Source organism: Lepisosteus oculatus, chromosome 10 (genome assembly GCF_040954835.1).
Source record: "Lepisosteus oculatus isolate fLepOcu1 chromosome 10, fLepOcu1.hap2, whole genome shotgun sequence".
In the NCBI taxonomy this organism is placed as follows: Eukaryota; Metazoa; Chordata; class Actinopteri; order Semionotiformes; family Lepisosteidae; genus Lepisosteus; species Lepisosteus oculatus.
In genome coordinates this window covers 13,901,312-13,921,863 of record NC_090705.1, presented here as the reverse complement: position 1 = coordinate 13,921,863, position 20,552 = coordinate 13,901,312, and the positions used below count along the sequence as shown (strand labels likewise).

The 20,552-nt window shown below is 33.9% G+C and overlaps 1 protein-coding gene across 3 annotated transcripts in view; it reads left to right on the top strand.

Moving 5' to 3' along the window:
* The window catches only part of LOC102696068 (doublecortin domain-containing protein 2), a 40,684-nt gene that overhangs the window by 7,297 nt on the left and 12,835 nt on the right, over nt 1–20,552 (top strand). For all 3 annotated transcript variants that reach the window (XM_006635934.3, XM_069194933.1, XM_015357606.2), the window contains exons 3-7: nt 1,654–1,730; nt 1,837–1,971; nt 2,369–2,518; nt 2,928–2,982; nt 3,914–4,079. In XM_006635934.3, the coding sequence (XP_006635997.2) occupies nt 1,654–1,730; nt 1,837–1,971; nt 2,369–2,518; nt 2,928–2,982; nt 3,914–4,079 (583 nt within the window). The remainder of the gene's footprint in view (nt 1–1,653; nt 1,731–1,836; nt 1,972–2,368; nt 2,519–2,927; nt 2,983–3,913; nt 4,080–20,552) is intronic.

Below are 20,552 nucleotides of genomic sequence, written 5' to 3'. Positions count from 1 at the left end.
TTTTCCTGTGGCTCAAAAGCATTCATGTGTTATGCTTGCAATATGTACTCCCTAGTGTGCTTATGCACACTAGGGTCTATAGGTCTTATCCATGAATTCCCCACTACCACTACCTCCTTCCTATTGGGGTGGGCTCCTGGATGCCCTGTGGCCCATCAGGCCTCACTGTTTCCTCCAGGCTGCAAGTGTCCAGATCCGGTCTTCGCTAAGACCTAGAAGTGGTTGAAGATGTGATGTTCTTCCCTGCAGCTTCTCTCTGTCTACACCTATCTCGTCCCCTGGTGTGAAGGCTCTTGTCCCCAAAGCTTGTAGAATGCACACAATCTCCCTATAGGGCATTCCAATTTATTTCAGCAACTCCACTAAATCTGAGTTGCAGTAGGTAAGCAAGGTGGGTCTCAAGCCCAAGGATCTTGAACTTTAGATGCTCAACCAGCTGGCAGTGTTCACAGATTAACTCTCCATAGACATCTCTGTCTTGCAATAATCCTGCAAACCGCACGCTGCAATTGTTTCATATTGCAATTGTTTCTTTTTCTGTTTATTAAATACACATAAATTACTGAAGATTTTTAGCCCAGAGCAAAGAAAAGGGATTAAGTATTTAGTTAAAGTTCACTAATTTTTTTAGCAGAGATTGTGAAAAATGTGAGAGAATTGATTAATTTACATCTTATGCTGATTTATTAGTTTAACCATACAGTATTACAGTAATATTAGAGAAAATAAAAAGAAATACTTCTGACTGCCTACCAGCTTACACAAATTGTGGCTCCTGAGGAGGCAAAAAAGGAAGAAAATTCACTTCAGTCCACTAAGGACAAACAGGCATAAATTCCAGGATCAACAGCTGATTTATTTATACTTAAAATTGAGAAAAAATACAAAACTTAACAGATTAAAAATATCCAACAAACAACAGCAAGTTATACTCCTTTAATCACATACTCCTGTGAATCTCATCTGTGTACACAAATGTTATTCACGGTAATCTCAAATTTCAGCAATAAACTGATTTCTGCCTTATTGGTGGGAAAAAAGGGAACATAAATTATTATAGATACAGTACCTAATGTACCTTTCGCTAATAGTTATATGCTCATATACTGTACAGTAAATAAATTAATCCAGGCTGTATTCAGATGATGACTCTAAACTGTTTATGTTTTAAAATAAAACAAATTACTAGAAAAATAGCTATAAATGTATTAAAAAATAAAAAGCATTATATGATTAATTGTCCTTTCAGCAATTTTCTATACAAATACAATTAGTAAAAATAAATCAATGAAATTCTCTTTTATGGAAGCCAATAGCTTTCTGCTCTATCAATGGTAATGATATTAGACAACAAAAAAAAATAATCTCCTATTTGAAATAAACCATCAATATCATGAACATCTACTAAATGAAAATTTGATTTACTATTAGAAAGGTTAATATAAATGTATTTTATCCCAGTAATATGCTTACCAACATTTCTGTAATTGTAGCTATAATAACACAGTAATCTGTATCATTTTAAAAACAGTTATTTTCATATTTTTCTATTTTTGAAAATTATTTAGTGAGGAAGATTATAATGTAAATCGTTCTAATTCTATAATTTTATCTTCTGTAACTTTTTGTCTGCACCCTCTGATATATTCACAGATAAAACCAGTGGCCCATAGTAGGATAATTGTATCTGCAAGATTTCTGAAACCTATTAAAGAGCCATGTGCAATTTTGTAAGTATTTAAGTAAGGCCTATATTTTATATATAAGTGTGTTTAAAGAGTGCAATATTAAATATATACAGTAGCTATAGCTGACATTTCTAAAATATTATTTCAGTGTGGTTGCCAATGGAGATGTGTTAAATCCAGCTGTCAGGCTTTTAATACCTCGTCAAGTACTGGGACAATTTGATCACGTGCTTGAGATGATCACAGAGAAAATGGGTTTGCGAATTCTAGGAGGTGTGCGCAGGTATAGCATTTTGAGATTTCTTTTAATACTGTACTGCAAGGTCTTAGTTATACCATATTTATAGTAATATATAATTATAATATACAATAAAATTCTAATGTACTATTATAGTAATACAGTATAATGTATTTATCAAGTTTAATCTGATAAAGCATCAATCAGTTAACAAATAATTCCCACAACTGTTTTAGGATTATGTCCTCACCAGAGAAAGAGAGGAGGAAACTACAGTAACAGTTACAGTAAAAGCACAGTTTTGCAGTCCATCTCTGTATTATTTGACAGTATGACTAAGTGCAGCGAATAGTAAATTATGCACAATTATAGAAAAACATCAAGAAAACTTAATGAACTTTTTAGAATGACAAGAAAAATGTATTCTACATTTCTTTGTCAGCCTGTACACTTTGGATGGGGGACTCATCAGTGATGGAAAGGAACTTGAAAATGGACAGTTTTATGTCGCAGTTGGGCGCGAAAGGCTTAAAAAACTTCCCTACAGTGAACTTATTTTCACAAAACCAGTGGCAATGAGAAGATTTATCGGGTAAGTGTTATTCACACAGATTCAGCCTTAATCCGAAAGAAAGTAGCAATTTAAACAAAATATTGCCATTGAACTATATGGATTAGATGAGCAATCTGCTGTTAAAATCAGATCTTATATTCTGTAGTGCTATTGAAAAACCTAATTAGCATTCTCAAGTGAATTAATAAGTGTGAATTTGTATTTGACAGAACAGAGTGAAACACTCCATATATTGGGCCTAGAAAGAGAGCACTGTTCTTGAAAAAAGTGTCATACTTTGCCTGCAAAACTAAAGATTTTCTTTACAGACATTTCATGCATATAGAGAATCATTGCTTGTGAGACTTACAGTACGTAAATGTGAATTTATTATTTTTAGTGGCATGACTGTATAAAGGCAAATTGTAACTGGTTCTTTAACTTTTAGGTCCAAAGCAGCTTCACTTCCCCCCATTTTCCGATTTAGGAAGCATAATGAAAATGTAAGTAGTATATATAATAAATAACAATACAAAATGATTTTTGATAGCTGTTAGAATTAACAAAACCTTATGTTTCATATAAATTTAAGTATTTATTTAACATCAAACAACTACAAATATTCTGTATATTATTCTTGATCAGCAAATTTGAGTGCACTTGGTTAGCAAACCAGAAATGGGGGTACAAAGAAACGCATTCTTTGTATTTAGACTTTTTCCTTTTTACTTTTCAACATGAACTTTTACTTTTGCTTGTTGCTTTGCAGCTCTCATACTGACGTAACTCTTCACCTTATCCCCATCACTAGAAACAGACAGAAAGTCCAGATCTCAACACATACAGTACACCTACCAGGGACAGACATAGTGTATTGAAATAAATTAACCAAAAGAACAGTTTCTGAAGAGATCCTTGTTTTATAAAACTGTTGATTTCAGCTATACATTTATCCTGAATTGTCTTATTAGTAATTTCTTTAAAAATATTTATACTTTATGTCATTGTTAAAAATGGAAGTGTAGTGACCTCTAGTTGCCAAACTAAATCTGGATAACGTTTGTGTAGTAATATTGTTTATGAGATTCTGCAGACAAAAATCCTTGGTGGACAATTTGCAGGGAAACCTGGAGAATATTATTGGAAAACTCATAAGAAAAGAAGACTCAGCATGAACTGTCAAGTTGTATGAGAGCACTGCCACTGCTGACATAGAGGATTGGTTTGAAACATTTGTTGTAAAACACCAGAAGAGCAAGTACAGCTTTGCATTTTTATAATTGTGAAATATAGTTGATATTTAGATCATTTATATATTTTTATTGTTAAATATTCATTCAGGTAGTGTTGAAAATGTTCTTGCAGGACTTGTTATACTTTTAATTTCTCATCCATGACCCAATTTATCTGATCAGTGACAAATCTCCTTACCAGGGTGGTGAACATCAGGATAAATCAGCTGCTGGTTGCAGTGACACAGGGGATGCTCTGACCTCTCCACCGGCCAGAGCAAACAAGGAGCAGTTCTCTCAAGGGAAAGGCATGAAGCTCAGACGAAAAAAGAATGGCCTCATCATGTCACTGAGTTCCCAGGACAATGGTAAGAAAGCCAGGTGTACTGTATCTCTTCTGTCCATTTAGAATTGCTAACATCTCTTTCCTCTATTATTATAATAAATAATAAATAATAATAAAACTATAACAGGAGAAATCTGAACATTCTGTACCTTGCTGGGATCTTTGAAAAGTCTCATTATTTGGTACTGTATGTGTTATGATTAAGAAGTCATTGTTAACCATATTAACTCTTAATTAATTAAATTACGTAATTAACAATTATTAAGAGTCATTGTAAAGACCACAAAATGTCAAAAGATTTATTGGTGTTTTTGGCAAAAGGCAGCTGTTTATTTTTGTGAGATTGGCAACAATATAAAGTTCACAGTTGACAGCTGAACATGTCCTTAAAAAACTAGAAAAGTTTTGCAGCCTGCTGTATAACACGGCCATGTATCACCCCTCTGACACGGACTCCCACATTTTGACATATGCAGCTTATGAAAACACTCCATTACAGCAGATGCAACATGTTGACAATCAGTTCATCATCATATGTCTCACTCACAGCATTACTGACGTACAGTACCAGACCTCCTCAAATGTGACCAGATCTTTCCAATGTTTTAATAACTGACAGAAAATGGCATGTCAGAAATGTGTTAGTGATTGTAGAAAAGAAAGACTAAGTGACATCCCGAGCATCTGATGAAATGAATGCAAATTTGAGATTTAGCTTTTTATATAAAAGCATAAGTCATCTACTGTACATTTGATTATGTATTAAATGTGTTACAGAAGAAAAAATTCAGACTATAATGGTTTATCATTTAAACAAGAGAATCTTTAATGATTCACATCATTCTCAAAAAGTCCAAGGTTTGAATATCTTCTATTCTTTTATAAAAAAAATCCTAAAAACTTGTTTTTTTAAAAGGATTATGTGTTCATAATATGTTAGAAATCATTTAAAATAGGAAATTAGCTTTAAATTCATGATTGTGACTTACAGTATTCTTCGTTGATTGATTCTAAGAACACTGGAAATCAGGTTTGAAGTAGTGGATACTGCCCTGGTAAAAAACATTTGGGAAACAAAACAAGTTAAAGCAGTCATGTGTTCTGAGAGATGTAATATTGTTCTCAAGTACTTTTCAGCTACTCTAAAGGAGGCTATAAAATTCTCATCTCTTTATTATGTGCATTTTTCTGTTTATAAACAATGCACACTACACATGATTCGTGCAATGCTTTTATCAGCATTAATGACCTTTAATGTTCAAAACAATTTAAACATGCAATAAAGCATTCTAACGTTCATCTGTAAATAAAGATTTAGAGTTTCTGAACCAGTCTAATGGTTTCAGAAGGTCTGTCTTTGGATATCTTAGTAGGACTGAGATAGCTCAGCATATCTTGATAGCTTACCTTATCAGTTAAGGTCTTTTTTGTTTCTATAGCTTTACTTGGGCATTGGATACATCCAACACTGCTTTCGTATATGTAAAATGGAAGTATTGATCACATCACCACATCATCCATGAAAATTGTTAATTGTTTAACTTTCTGTACCAAAGGAGCATGACCAATTAATTTGATCCTGAATTTGCTGCAGTAAATGTAATTTGGTAGTTCCACCTCCCTTTCCCCTTTGTTGTCTTTTGGATGTGCATGACCGCCATTGCTCTTCTACACACTGCATGTTCCTGTATGTTAATTTAAGAAGCCTACTGTATGATGTAATGCAGGCAAACTTACATAATATAGTATTTCATTTGACCACAAGATGGTAGTATTAGCCTACGTAACAGGAAACAGGGAAATCACTTTGGCTAATTAGTAAGCCATAAAGCAATCAGATGCCCATGTTAATTGGTATAGCTGAATGTGCTTAGGCATTCCTATAAAATAGACCACCAAAGAGAATGGTAAATTGTATCTGAGCTCATTCAGTGCCATTTTCACAAAATCATTTAAACATTTGAAGAACATTTTCCTTATATGAAGAAAGGCATCAGTTCACATGTTATTCTATCAATATGCAGCAGGCACAGGAAGCACCCAGGTGGCTGATAGAGAGATACTAATTTCCCTTGGTGGTGGAATATATCTAGGCTCATACTTTCTCTGATCAAACATTTAGCACCACTGCTTATATTCTGTAATTAATTATTGCTGACTTGAGATTGTGCTATGTACTGTGTATTTTTAATTGACCAAGATTCGCATATATATGTATGTAAATTAATACTGAATGCTCTTCTATAGTCCCATATTAACCATGCCTTAAATACAGAATTTTATACGCAAAGCAAAAATAAAAAGAAAGGTCAACGGAAAATGAACCGTCTTCCTACAATAGTCATATAAGTAAGAAAGAGTCCAAACCTTAAATGCTATAGGGCTAATTTCCAGATTCAGTATATGTAACTATACCTTAGATCCCCATCATGCAAAGTGATTTTTCACATTTGCATCGGTGAATAAACAATTAGTTGAATTTGCAACTTCCTTCTCTTGGTGTTGTGAGATTGATTTTATACAGATGTACAAAATGCACTATACAAACAGAGTTATTAACACTTAGGTTGCCATTAATAAATGTGTAAAAATAACACATTCCTGATTTATAACCATACAATTTATGATTAGCACAGGTCAATAACTACTATGTTATTAACACCATATTAATGTTTACTTCTTGTGTTTTGGTTATAAGAGTTTTAGAGAAGACTTTGCAGACCCTGTAGTAAAGAATTTCCACCTGTACAAATAATACCTTGAAATCTTTGATCGTCTCATTTGCCTTTTTTTAAGTGTGCTCCGTTGCATGCTTTGTACTTGGAAGATACAAAGAAATTATTAAGACAAAGGCTACTCTTTAATGATACAACAATAAATGAATTGAGTTAAACAATGTTATATTTTCTCTCATTTTCCTTTAATTTTTTATGACCACTATCATAATAGTATATATAAAATAGAATGAATCTTAAAACATGTTTTAAGAAGGTAATGTCTTTTATGTACTAGGGTATTATTGAGTAAGTCCTAAAATTTAAATAAGTGCTAGAGTATATGCTGTTTAAACCACCCAAAACCTGTTCTCCAGAGGTTTTTTGCATCTGATGAGTAGCATAGCAGGAAGTAATGAATTCAGAATTTATAAAGAAATGACCCAGCCAGATTTATTTAAATTATTCTTCCAGAGGGTATCAGTTGGTATTATGGGCTGCAGAAGAAATCTTCTGTCTTGTCTGTTATTGTGACCTTGGTAAAAACCAAAATGTATAACATAAAATAAACAATACTATTAGGAACATATAGAGTGATTGCCTGTCATCCTGTAAATGCAAAAGACAGTCTCATCTAGTGTTAACAAGAGCTAAGCAGGAGAGAACTGGCAGCTAAAATAGACATCTGCAAAATTCATTTACATTTGTTGGCCTCGTTTTTTTAGCAGGATAGAATTTCCAGCTATTTACATGCATCAGAAATGTTAACTAAGTGTAGCAAATCTTTCCCTCATGCAATAAAAGGGATTAAGGTGTTGTGCATGTTAACCAAATGAAAATCTAGAAGATAATCTAAGTTACGTTTTCAAATGCTATGCAGAAAGGGGAGGGGGTATCCAAAAAACTGATGTCCTGCACCGTTGAGATAAAACCCTTAAAAGATCTAAGTTACAAGACAGATGCAGGACGTATGAAATCAGTGTTGATGGTTTTTACACACTGCAAAATTCTTCCTTGTGGCTATCAGTAATTCTATAATAATGTTTAAATAGCCTATTGAAGGCCTTTCTCAGCCGTGTTTCACAAATCAGACCTTTCTCCATGTCAAGAGAGCAACATCCTTATTTTACTGTATGTCTTCAAAAAGATTGAGCTCTGATAAGTGTTAAACCACAGTTTCTTTTTAATAATAGTGCTCTGTATAACTCAAAAGGTCTCCTAATTAATATGTAAGCTAAATGATCAAACAGATTAAACTGTAAAAATTTAGTGTGAAAAACTCAAAATTTTTCAAAAAGAAGGCGTTATCAAGAGATTTTCCACAAAAACCACACAGCTTGGTTTGGTGGCTTTGGGTTGACAAAGTATCACGAACTCAGTTTAATATGCAACAGTTACAGCTGTGATTTGCAGAGTAGTTTTGAGCTTGCAGTGTTGTCATTTCTTTAGTTAATGTGAATGTTCCTGTGAACTCTGAAATTCTCTTGACACAGATTTGATGGCAGAATATACATACTTTATTCCACATTTAGTGGTAGGGTATTTTTATGTTTAATGTGATAATTTATATTTTATATTTAATTAATTGCCTTTTTTCATTTACAGTGGCTTGCAAAAGTATCCAGTCCCTCGCATTTTTTTACATTCTGTAGCTTTAAAATTTTCAGTCATCACAATTTGAAGTAATATGTTTTTTATATACACAAGTTACTCCCTACATTAAAAGAAAAAAAGAAAAAGAAACAAGTAAATAGATAATATGAAAGAAAATTTGAAAGTCATGATAGCATGAGTATTCAAACCCTTTGCTGTGGCAAACCTAAATAAATCGAGGTGCACAAAACTACTGTATCTTGATGAGTCTGTTACATTCGTGTGTGTGGTCCATGTGTGTTTTGTTGCTATGTTCCACAATTCCTGACCTTGATTGTTCTCCCTCCCCCATTGGTCCATCATTACATCATTGTTTCCCTGTGACGTCATCATCAATCAGCTTCTCAGCCAATCAGAGTGCAGATTATTTAGTCTATAAATTGAAGGTTTTCAGAAGGAAGGGGCCTTTTGTTTGACTTTGGTCCTGCTCTGCCCAGCTTCGGTTTGGCTTCGCTTTGTTCGTCTGAGTTTTTGTATAGCTTCAGTTTTGTTGTTTCGTTTGTTTGTGTTATCCTTTATTTAGCCATTACCTTGTCCAAACGTATTGTATCAACCTCTGTGTTCTTTTGTACCCTGTTACTTGTCTACTCTTGTTTGTATTCGAAGCTCAATTGTGTAATTGTGTGAACTTTTGTGTATAGTGTTAGTTTAGGTTGTTGGGTACATTCCACACACATAGTTGATTTTTGTATTAGTCACACTAGTTTAGTACGGGTGAGTGCCGTTTGTCTTGTATGGTTTTGGGTATTCAGTGAAGGTTAGCTAGGGTGTTTGAAGACGCTTAAGACCGTGTGTTTTGGGTTTTCTTTTGTAGTTAGGCCAGCTTCCCTCACTTTCTTAGCCAGTTCCATTTTGTTTATTTTCTTTTCTTTGGCACCACTCTAGTTCTTTTTCACTGTGTGTTCTTGTGTCCTATTACGTGTCAGTCACTTATTCACCTTAAAATAATCACTTTTGCACCAACACTTGTTATCACTCTTCCTAGTTCCCTCGCCAGAACCCACCTGCATCCAAAAACTATCCTAAATGTTACACCACTTTACCCCTAGACACTTGGAGTCATAACAGAGTCACACAGTTGAGTGGCCTCTGTGTGCAATAACAGTGGTTGTCATCGTTTTGGAATAAAAACACCATTCTTGGTGGGGTTCTTTTGTCAAGTAGTGAATTTCTAGAAAAGGTCTGACCACAAGATCTAAGGAAATAACCAAAAAGCACATATAAAGAGCAGGGCACAAAAATACTGAAGTCTATAAATATCCCTTTGAGCACAATCATTGAAATATGGAAGGTGTATTGTTCCTCCCAAACACTGCCTGGATCAGGCTGTCCCTCTAAACAAAGGAGCCGGACAAGAAGGAAAAATAGGGAAGTGTGAGGCCAAAGAAAATTTTCAAAGAGCTCCATACAGTAGTTCAATGGCTGAAATAGGTGAAAATGTGCATCAGTCAACAATATCTAGAATGCTTCGCAAAACTTAGAGTGGCAAGAAAGAAGACATTACTAGAAAGTAATTAATCTCATATCCCACATAGAGTTTGCAACAAAGCACCTCAGTGGTTTTGGAAAAATGTGTGAAAAGGCGATATGGATAGATGAGACAACACTGTCACATTTTGTTCTTAATGCCAAGTATTACGTTTGGCTCAGACCCAACACAGCTCATCTTCCAATCAACACCATCCCTACAGTCAAGCATGGTGATAGCAGCATCATGCTGTGGAGATTCTCTTCAGTATAGACTGGAAAGCTTGTTAGAATTAAATAAATTGGACGGAGCAAAGTAAAAACAAATACTAGAGGAAAACCTATATTGATAATCTGTGGAAAAACTTCAAAACAACTGTCAATCACATGCAACTTAATCTGTCGAGAACAATGGGCAAAAAAATTAACTTCACATGGGGAACTGTATAAAGTTGGTAGTTATCCAAAGAAACATGCACCTTTAAATGGTGCTGTAACCTCTCTTACCTTTAGAGGTGTTTGGTTTGAACATTCAGATTTTCATACCGTGTTGCATTACAATAGATTATTGATTAATCTATTGATTATTACATTTGATACTCACATTTTATGAATGAGTAATGTGGCTAAAAAATACATTTGTTAAGATTTCAGATGTATTAGACAATGTTCATTTGAACTGTTTAAATTTACAAAAGCCCTTTTGATTAAAATTACAGCTTTTTATTATAGACCTTTGAGGCGGAAAACCTAAGTACCTATTAAAATTTAAGGAATTTATCAAACCATTATTTTTTTTAACTGATTCATCTTATTCATGGTCAGGGGAGCTGGAGGCAAGCAACGGGTGCACATCAGGGTAGGCAGGGTATACCCTGGACGCCAGTCCATCTCAGGGCACACACAGACACAGACATGTACACGCTCACACCAGGACAGTTTTCCCAGAAGCCAATTTACCTACCAGTATGTCTTTGGACTGTGAGAAACCATACAAAACTCTTTGCCAATAGCACCCCAGGTCCAATGTTAAACGCAGAGCCCCAGTGCTCAGATGCAGTGAAGTTAACCCCTGCACCATGTAAACAATTTAAATAAGAAAAATATATCATAATTAGCCTTAGTAGTGTTCTTGATAAAATGTTTAGCTTCTAGATAACCAAACCTTTTGTGCACAAACAGGATAAAAATAACTTTTTTCTGTTACAACAAATGTTGCATCATTAAAACTAAATAGAAAGTAACACTGACATGATGCAACAGTCACAAAAGACAGATTAGTTCTCCTTTCAGGCTATCTATTAAGGTTTAAAATGTATGAAAATCCAGACAGGACACATTTGTCATTGCTTGGTTTCGCCTCTGAGGATGCCACCCCAGTTCAGAGCAGACTGAAGACTTCCTTATGATGCCTTACTAGGTCCCAGAAAGTGAGTGTACATAAACGTATAGCAGTTCTATAATGTCTGCTAAGACGAATAACACATCAAATCCAGTAAAAACAGCTTCGGTTTGCCATTTTCATTTTCTCACTACAACATACTGTATTGAGAAAAAAACATCAAAGTCTCAGGCAGAATGGTGTGTTTAGGGAATATTTTCTGTCATCTATCTTAAATATTTCTTTTAATTTTATTCCTTGACTTTCTAGACACTTACAGTTCTGTTTTTTTCCATTGCAGCTGTTACACTTCTCCTAATCTTTAATGCAATTAATATCTGTCAAAAGAAAGTAAATTGCTCCCTTCATGAAACCTGATGTGCTTCACCACTGCTGTTTAAATTTTGTACAATTAAGCATTATAAATATATATTGCATACTGTACCGTAGGTGCTTATCACAGTAGTTGCTTCACATTGAAAGCTGAACATGTTACATAAATTTCAATGCCAGAACACTTTTTTTCAGTGTGCTCATTTTTACACAGATGAACTGTAACAAAATATTTCTTTTAATTGCACACATTAACTGTTGTATGCATATTTAAAAAGTAAAGCACAAAGGCATTTTTTAATTTTACTGAAAAATCTTTATCAATATTTTTCATTTGTTATTTGTCATTAAGTAACAATTTGCAGGGTTGCAAATTGTACAGTATACCTTAGAGCAAACAATAACCAAAACATATTTCCTGTGTTAGGACATGTATAATGAAATCTACAGTACATGCACAAAACTGTAAGGAATTTCAATTGTAAATGTAAAGAATGAAAGTTTTCCATAATAATTTCAAATATATATATATATGTTTAAAAACAGTATTTAATATACTTTACCCAATGACAAAAGCTTCCTGGCCCTGAGCTTATTTCTTTCTTATTTGTATTATTCCTTACTCCAGAGCAAGGATGCACATTAGTTTGCTAGGATGAACCAAAATCCTCTTAGAACTAGAGCTCACTCTATTTCCTGTAGCATTAAGTCAACTCAGAGTACAGGACTTCCTCTGTAAGAGATGTTAGTCCATCCTAAGCAAAACCCAACAGAATCTTGCTCCCTACTATATTTATATAGGTGGATTTACTCATGGATACATTGTGGATTTGGACGTTTTGAAAGATGAGTCGAGAGTTTTAATGACTCATCAATTGTGTTAAATCAAGCTGTTGTCTTTTGTATCTCATTTTAATAAATCCTGCATTATATAGATTTTTGTTTTATAATGTATTTTATGAAAAAAAAGTTTAATCTTGCTTTTACCAAAAACTTAAAAAAAGTAAATAAATTGGACAATCAGTTATGAAATGTTATTAATAATTTATGAAATGCAACAAATACATTGGTTTCATAGACTGAAAAAAATGGTGACTGAAATCAGTGTGGTAGAAAGTAATAACCGGTAGTGCTGTTTAACTGCATTTTGAATCGGTCTTTTTTATGCTTTGACAGCTAGTAAAGAATAGAATTATGAATCTTTGACCTTGCCAGTTCTGTAAGGCCTTTCTCAACAACAAAGTAACATTTTGTTGCTTGCCAGTTTCCCCATGTGTTCAATTCCCTCTGTTGCTTTTGCAAAACATGTACTTTTGGGTACTATGTTGAATGAAAAATATGCAAATGTGTCTGTCTCACCTGACACTTAAGCATCATCACTACAAAGAGATATCCTTAGAGCATTACTGCTGCTCTTCCGTAAGGTTTTCACTATCACAATTTGGACAGTTCTTCATGAAGCACTGGCAGGACAAAGAAACAAAACCATCATGCACATTTCCATAAATTATAAGTAACATATTCACTATTTAATTAAAATAATGATTTGAAAAGTGAAAAGAAAACTGAATTTGAATAGGACAATCATACAAATATATAGTTGTGTTCATTTAAGGATTGTTGTACTTTGTTTTCTGGATTTGTTTAATTATTACAGAGGTTTGCATTGTTAACATGTGCAATTTATATGCTTGAAGGCTTAACATTATTTAAATTTGTAGGGAAATAACTCTGAAATAGCAATAAGAAAAATAAAATAGTGATGTACAGTATATCCCCTCAAGCAGCAAGACCCAAGACTGGAGTCATTATATAAATATCAAATGATTGTTCTAAAATCTAATTAGTGTATTACAGAAATAACATGTCAGAGTGCTACAGTGAATCCTGTCATTATTTTACTTCCTAAGGATAATTCAGTTAACATCATTGTGAAGTTTGATAATAAGTGTTTTTTTTTTTTTTAAGCATTCTTAATTGCATAGTACTGTACTGGATAGCTTAGAGTTTGGTGTGGAATATTACATCTAAATAATGGACATTACATTAAGTAATAGCTAGTACTACTACTTAAATACTACTAATAAATAACAATAACAAAAAATATAATCTGATTTATAACTACTACCATCAGTAATCACCAATGATATGTAATTTTGAGGGCTTTATTTATAATGAAATAAAAGAAATCAATATATTAAAAGAGTTGTTTCCTGTATGTTCATTCATTATACAGTTCTTTGTATTTGTTTAATGCACAGTAATATTCATTTGTAATTGCTGCTGGAAAAAAAATAGCATTACAAAATGTGTCACAGTGTACAAAGATTCAGCATCTCTAAAGACATCAATCTTTTTAAAAGGACTTTGAATCATGAAACATAATAGAACAAACATTCTACCTCATTTGTGACACAGTAAATTGCAAAAGCAGTATATAATAATACTGGTAGGCTTGTTCATCAAGGATTTGTTTTAATGTTAGGTGAAAAAAATAATTATCATCGCATCAGTTTCATTATTTACAATATTTACCAATATTTTACTTTAGATGTTTGAGTAAATTTAGTATTAGAAATTGGTATAAATGTGAAAATCCCTGAAAGTTATATATTTTTCGTGGTATTAAAAACCTTATAATAGCAATCCTAATGTATGTTCAAGTCAGTCCTAATTTTTTTACAGATACTTTACACATACATGCCTTTGAAATGGTTAAGATTTTTATTTGCTAATGTATGGGTATGGGACTGAAAGGCAGTGATTAATGTCCCAACAGTTAATCTTTCTATCAGTAAGGTGAAAGCCAGTTTTATAAGGAAATGAGAAGATTAAATGACACTCTTGCTTCTCATAAAAGAAGATGTTGCCTTTGGGAATTTGATAATCAGCATGTCTCCATTATGATTCCTGTGGTGTAAAATAGCAAAACAAAAACACACACAAACAGATAATTGGAACTTTTTTAGTAGACCTATAGGAGGATGTGGTTTCTAAAAAAGCAACAAAAATGTGTGTTTCACTTATTCTTATATCTATGTTTCTGTATTTCCCAGTGTGTGTTTTGTTTTCATATGAAGATGGCTTATTGGATTAAAAGGGTGCTTTCTAAGAGCTGTATCTTCAGTGAATACATTTGAAATTCCTCTGTGAATAGTAAAAGCATATCTAGTTGTACTGTATGTGTGCAAATTATGACAATTTTCTCTCTTAATGCACTTGAATAGGGTGAGGTAATGAGAGCACTGAAGGCTGAAACTCTATATGACCAGAGCACAATTAAGAAGATTGTTGGAGTGATGGGTCTGATTACTAGTGGCATTGTCACCTCATCAGAGCTCCAGACTATGGAGAAGGTTGGCTTTGAAACTGAAGTGGCAATTCAAGCACTTCACTTTAGTTTGGAGTCCAGCAATCTTTCAATCCAAGTGTGCTAATGGAATCAGAATTTTGGGCTCTTTTGCTGTGGTCAACTCACATCAACACGAAGGACCTAATTAATTACATTGTATTAATTGCAATACAGGAATATATAAACACTCTTACTGTGTGAAATTGTTGGCCATGCAGTGTATGGCCTTTGAGCAAAATGTGACATTATAAGAAACATAATCATTTTATTGTGTGACTAAATTTTATTTAAGTTAATATACTGTAATCTGTGCTTGAATGATTATTTCAGTAGTCCATGGAAGTTTCCTTTTCCAACACAAAAAAAAGATATATATATACAGTTATATTATACTAATGCAGAAAATGCATTATATAGCAGGCACATTAGCCACAAAAGCACACTAAGATATTAAAATGAAATAATGATCAGTGTGATTAGGGATGTAAACAAGCTTTCAACACATACAACATTTTAGATTTACAATACATTGGCTTCAATGCCATTCTACATTCAGTATGCTGATTTTTCTGAATGCTTACATTGTGACACAAAGTGCCAAACCCTTATGTGAAAAATAAGAGCAGCATTTCCAGAAGAAACTTTAGCAGAATAACTTACAGAGTATGAATGACCTGATTAGAACACTTGATTCAATATGTTTCCAATCAAACAAATCACTAAGTATAGAATGTTATCATTGCTACAGCATACAGTAGTATAGCATTTATCTCACATTACGTACCTTTTCTTCAGTGTGGAGTTTATATTGAAATTTAAGTTATCAAATGATTTACTGAATTTCCCTGTTCTCCGAATTATCCCTGTACTCAAAAGTAATCAGTAAAATCCTAAAAGAAGTAGAAGTACTGTATTCTACCTTTCCCAAAAACACAAATTCAAATAGAAAATGTGAATAACAGTTTTTTAAAAAATATATCAGTAAATAAAGGATACAGAGCTCAGATATTTTTTTTCATATTAAATCCAACTAATCCGTAAAGAGTATTTCTTAAGGTGAAATATATATATTTTTCTGATAAATCCAAAGGACTTTTTGGATCCATGTTAAATTTGAATGTTGGTAATACTGTAAGGCATGGAAAGGGTTTCCAATATTTTATATTTAAACAGATGACATCAGATTCAATAAAATATTTTCATATAAGTTACAGAAAGTAGCTGGAATATAAAAATGCAGATCTTATTGTAATGTAATTCTTCATCTTACTGTGTAAAATGAACACAATAAACAGATATCAAGAAAAGAGTTAGTACTGCAATATCAAACTGATATTGTATGCAACATTAATATGTCTCTCTGTCACAGTCTGCTGGTCTGAATGAGCAAATTTTTGCTTTTGTGCCGACATTGTTTAATAATGTTGTAGCTGAAGCAATATATAGGTGACACGAGATTTCCATTAAGGTTCAAAATATTATCTAAATGTATTTCTGAACTGGAATATGGCTATTTATCATTGTTTTGACAAAAGGTATAGTACCTTGGCATTTCTAAGTATTAATTTCACTCTTTTTACTAAGAGATCAAGAGGCATTGAAGTGTTTACCTTTTAATTTTGTCCAGTTTAAAAAAAAATGGACTCCATAGGAAGCGTCCAAAAACTTTTGCAAGGCATTGTAATTGTTTATTATTTTAAAAGTAGAACTGTGTAGCAGATTACAGTAGTTTTTGTAAAAAGCATAATGGAAGTTTGTAAAGGAAAAAATGTATATTAAATATAAACCCTACATTTAAAGCTATTCAACATTGACTCCAGATGCAGCTCAGAAATCTTTGGTGGTACCAAAGAATTTGTTCTGGTACTCGTTTGAGAGCTTAAAGATTCATCTTACATGAAACTTTGTCTATGACAATAAATTGAGCCGTGAAATCTGTAAACACTGGGAACACATTTATATATCCTGTATGAATTAGTACTAAAGTCTGCTTTAGTGTTTTTCACCATTGGAAAGTATGAAGTTAATAAGCAATGGAAAGCATGAAGTAGCTCTTTGGTTGTTGTATTTAATGCACCAATTTCTATTTAAATATAAAAAAATAATGACAGAATTAAAATAATTTAGATGATTTTATAAATAGAGAACTGATGCTGAATAGAAAATATCTATTCCATTTATTTTACACAACAACTGTAAAAAAGAAAGTTATTGTGTTATGGTTTCACAGTTAGAAAAATGAAAACTATAGTCCAGACAAAACTGACATAGCAGATGACATTTAGTAGAATGTGGAAACAAATGCGTCTGGAGCTGTTAATTTTTCAAACCAGATGGTGATGTCTTTTGACACTTTAAAGAAAAGACATCCAGTAAACTACCAGGATAAAATATTATTTCTGAAGTCTGAAGTAAAAGTCTCAAAATATTAAAAGCGTAATGTCTGATGCCAGACCAGCATGTTTAATACCAAGCATGTGTACATCTCCAGTGATTTTCATGGGCAACTGACATATAAAAGATATTGCATTTCTACTGAACAGATAATGACTTTGCAATGTAAATGGGACATTCTATGACAACACAGACATCAGTGTCTTTGAAAATTGTGTTTTAGAGAAGCAGGCACAAAGTACCCAGTCATCTTCAATGCCTAGAGTAATCTGTTGGATTTAATGAGCTAAAGATTTTTAAATTTTGTGTTTAATTTGATTTAGCATTTTTATGAGGCAGGCTCTGTGGTAAATCACATTAAAAATGTTTATAGTCGCATTAACTTTCTTGCTTACACACAGTGCTTTGGACTACAGTTAATAAATGTAACCGATTTCCATAAAATATTCAAAGAAGGCCATTATTGCCATGGTTTTTCATCTCTGCTGCTAAACTTCAATCAGTTTTGCATTTGAAATGCATTAAATGCCTTGGTAAAATGTTATAATCTGTGCTGCAATAATTTTTTTATAGTTAATATTGAAGGAAAGAGAACTTATGTGAGACACATTAATTCCTCTGGTTAATTATTTAAAATGTATTGATTTCTCACTTGTTATTTGAATTTATAACTCATTAACTATTTAAAGCATTAATGTAATTTTCTTGTTTATCAGAGCATACAATAGGATTTTGATGATAAAACTAAAATACTGACATTGCTAAAGCCTGTCTTGTCATAGAATGTATATTAACTGTTTATTTTATTTGTAACCTTTTTATTTAAGTGTAGGAAATATTTAAGAAGACTGTCAACATTAAAAAGGTTTTGAACAGGGCTATTGCTTGAAATCTTTAGTATCATTTAAACTGTGAGATGGAGGTTGCATTTTCCTTTCTTATTTTAGCAGCTGATGAAACTGCACTTACCATAATGGGTTCAAACTAAATGCGTGAAATTAAAGTTTAGTTTCAGGGAATATGATAAAATGTGTCTTCTTCTGGCTCAATCTGGACAAATAGTATGGACCATGACATACTGCTGTACATACAGTTTTCAGACCACAATGAAAATGTGTTGTTTAAAAGGGGCTTTGTATTGATGATTTTCATTATTTTAAACAATGACTTAAGTTGAGGAAACACTGTGAGTGTATTTACATTTTTGTGTTGCTGAAGTCTTTTAAAATATTTTGTTACACATTTACTGTCAACATATATTTTTGTTTAACCCCTCATGCAAAAACAAGGATGCTGGAATTGCCAATTATGTGTTTTTACACTACAAACAATGCACCCCAAAACAGGAAAGAATGATGAAGTATACAGTAGGCAGACTCCTCTATGAGCCATTTATCGGTTAACACATCACAGACAACACCCCTTAGTCCTAAAGGCTCAGTGCCAATGGGAGGAGAGGCCATACAGACCTGACCACAAGCTACAGGCACTCGAGAGGCCAGAATTGTCACTTTGAATGAGCGAACTGCATGACTAATCCCACCCTGCATTCAGCAGCACTCAGTCAATTATATACCTGCAACACTTGAAAAATCCCAGTCACAGTCAGCTAGTGGCATGACCTGGACTCATAGCTTAACCTATCCACGATCGAGTGTCATTACTGGAGGAACCAATTAGAAGGCCAATGAAGTTTCTTCTGCATAAAATGCTACATTTTCTTCATTACCCACTTCGTTATACCTGATTTAGAATTGCTTTTTATGAAATACTTCTTATATACAGGAAATGGACAAGAATTGGAAACTCCTTGCTAAATGAAGGACACCAAGTGTATTGAAAGCAAATGCTTCCAAACAATGGCTCATGCAAAAATCAAGCAAATAACATCAAAGCATGCTAAGGGCCATGTATAAAAGATGCTGGACAGGTCTAGTTACCTATAATTACTATGGCTGCAAGAGGAGACCTCAGTGACTGAGAGAGGGGTGATTGTTGGCACGAGTTTGGAAGGCACTTCACTGGGCTTTAAAAAGCTCAACTTGCTGATGTTTCATGAGCAATGGTTAATAAAGTGATGTCAGCATGGAACTCTAAGGAAGAGACATTATTAGCAAAGGGCAACAGTGGGTAGAAGAACATACTCTAGTATTTATCCCGATATTAATTCACAGTGCAAGACAACTGCAGATAAATTGACTGCAAATTTCAACCTCGGGCACAAGCATCACGTTTAATCAAAAACTGTCTGCTAAGAACTCCACAGAGAGGAATAGCATATTGTGATTGCAGTGCACAAACTGTTTATCACACCTACCTACGCACATTTGTGAGTCTGATGGTGAAAAGGGTGCACAGGGAATGAACTACTGAGCTATGGAGAAATGTAATATGATCAGAAAAACATTCTTTAACATGACAAATGTATGAGTGCATGTGCAAAGCCAACCAAATAGAACTTTATAGTCCTAAGTGCTTGCGTCCAACAGTGAAAGTGTTACAATGCAGTTTAGGACCCTGTGCAGACGGTATAATCCAGAAGTGACTGGAAAGGGGGCTATGGGAAAACACGGTTAGGAGAGGAATGGAAGGGATGGTGAACAGAGGGTGGTGCCAACAGGAAATCCAGGTGCAAGGGGGGGAACGCTGACAAACAAGTCCAAGGAAGTCCAAAAGGGAAACTGGGGCGCAGTCTATAATCCAAAGCTGGGAGGTCCATCCAAGACAAGGACGATTAAGACGATTAAAATCCTTGGGAAGGGGAAACCTGAACAGGAAGACAGAGGTTAAAAATGGAGTGACGAGGCAAGGCGCTCCGAGCCCCAGACTGAGCTTGGTGAGGTCGCCGATCGGAAGCCTATGCCTTCAAGCCACGGACTTGGGTGACTTGAAGCTAGGCGGGTCACCGGGCGTCAATCTTCCAATGCAGAGCCCCGAACTTCCAGAGCACCGGGTTTAAATAAAGGACGGAACAGGGGGCAGGTGAACGTGATAATGAAAAACACAAAAGATTCAGAGCGCCCTCTAGAGGAGCGATGACGATCATGACAGAAAGGTTCTGGTAATGTTCTGTAATGATGTAGGGCATCGTTTCCTGGCATGTTTTGCAACCATTTTCTTAGAAGGCAAGGTCAATGCCAGGTCCTACTTAATGGTACTGAGTGATCGTTTCACCCCATTTTACAGCAGTTCTATCCTGAC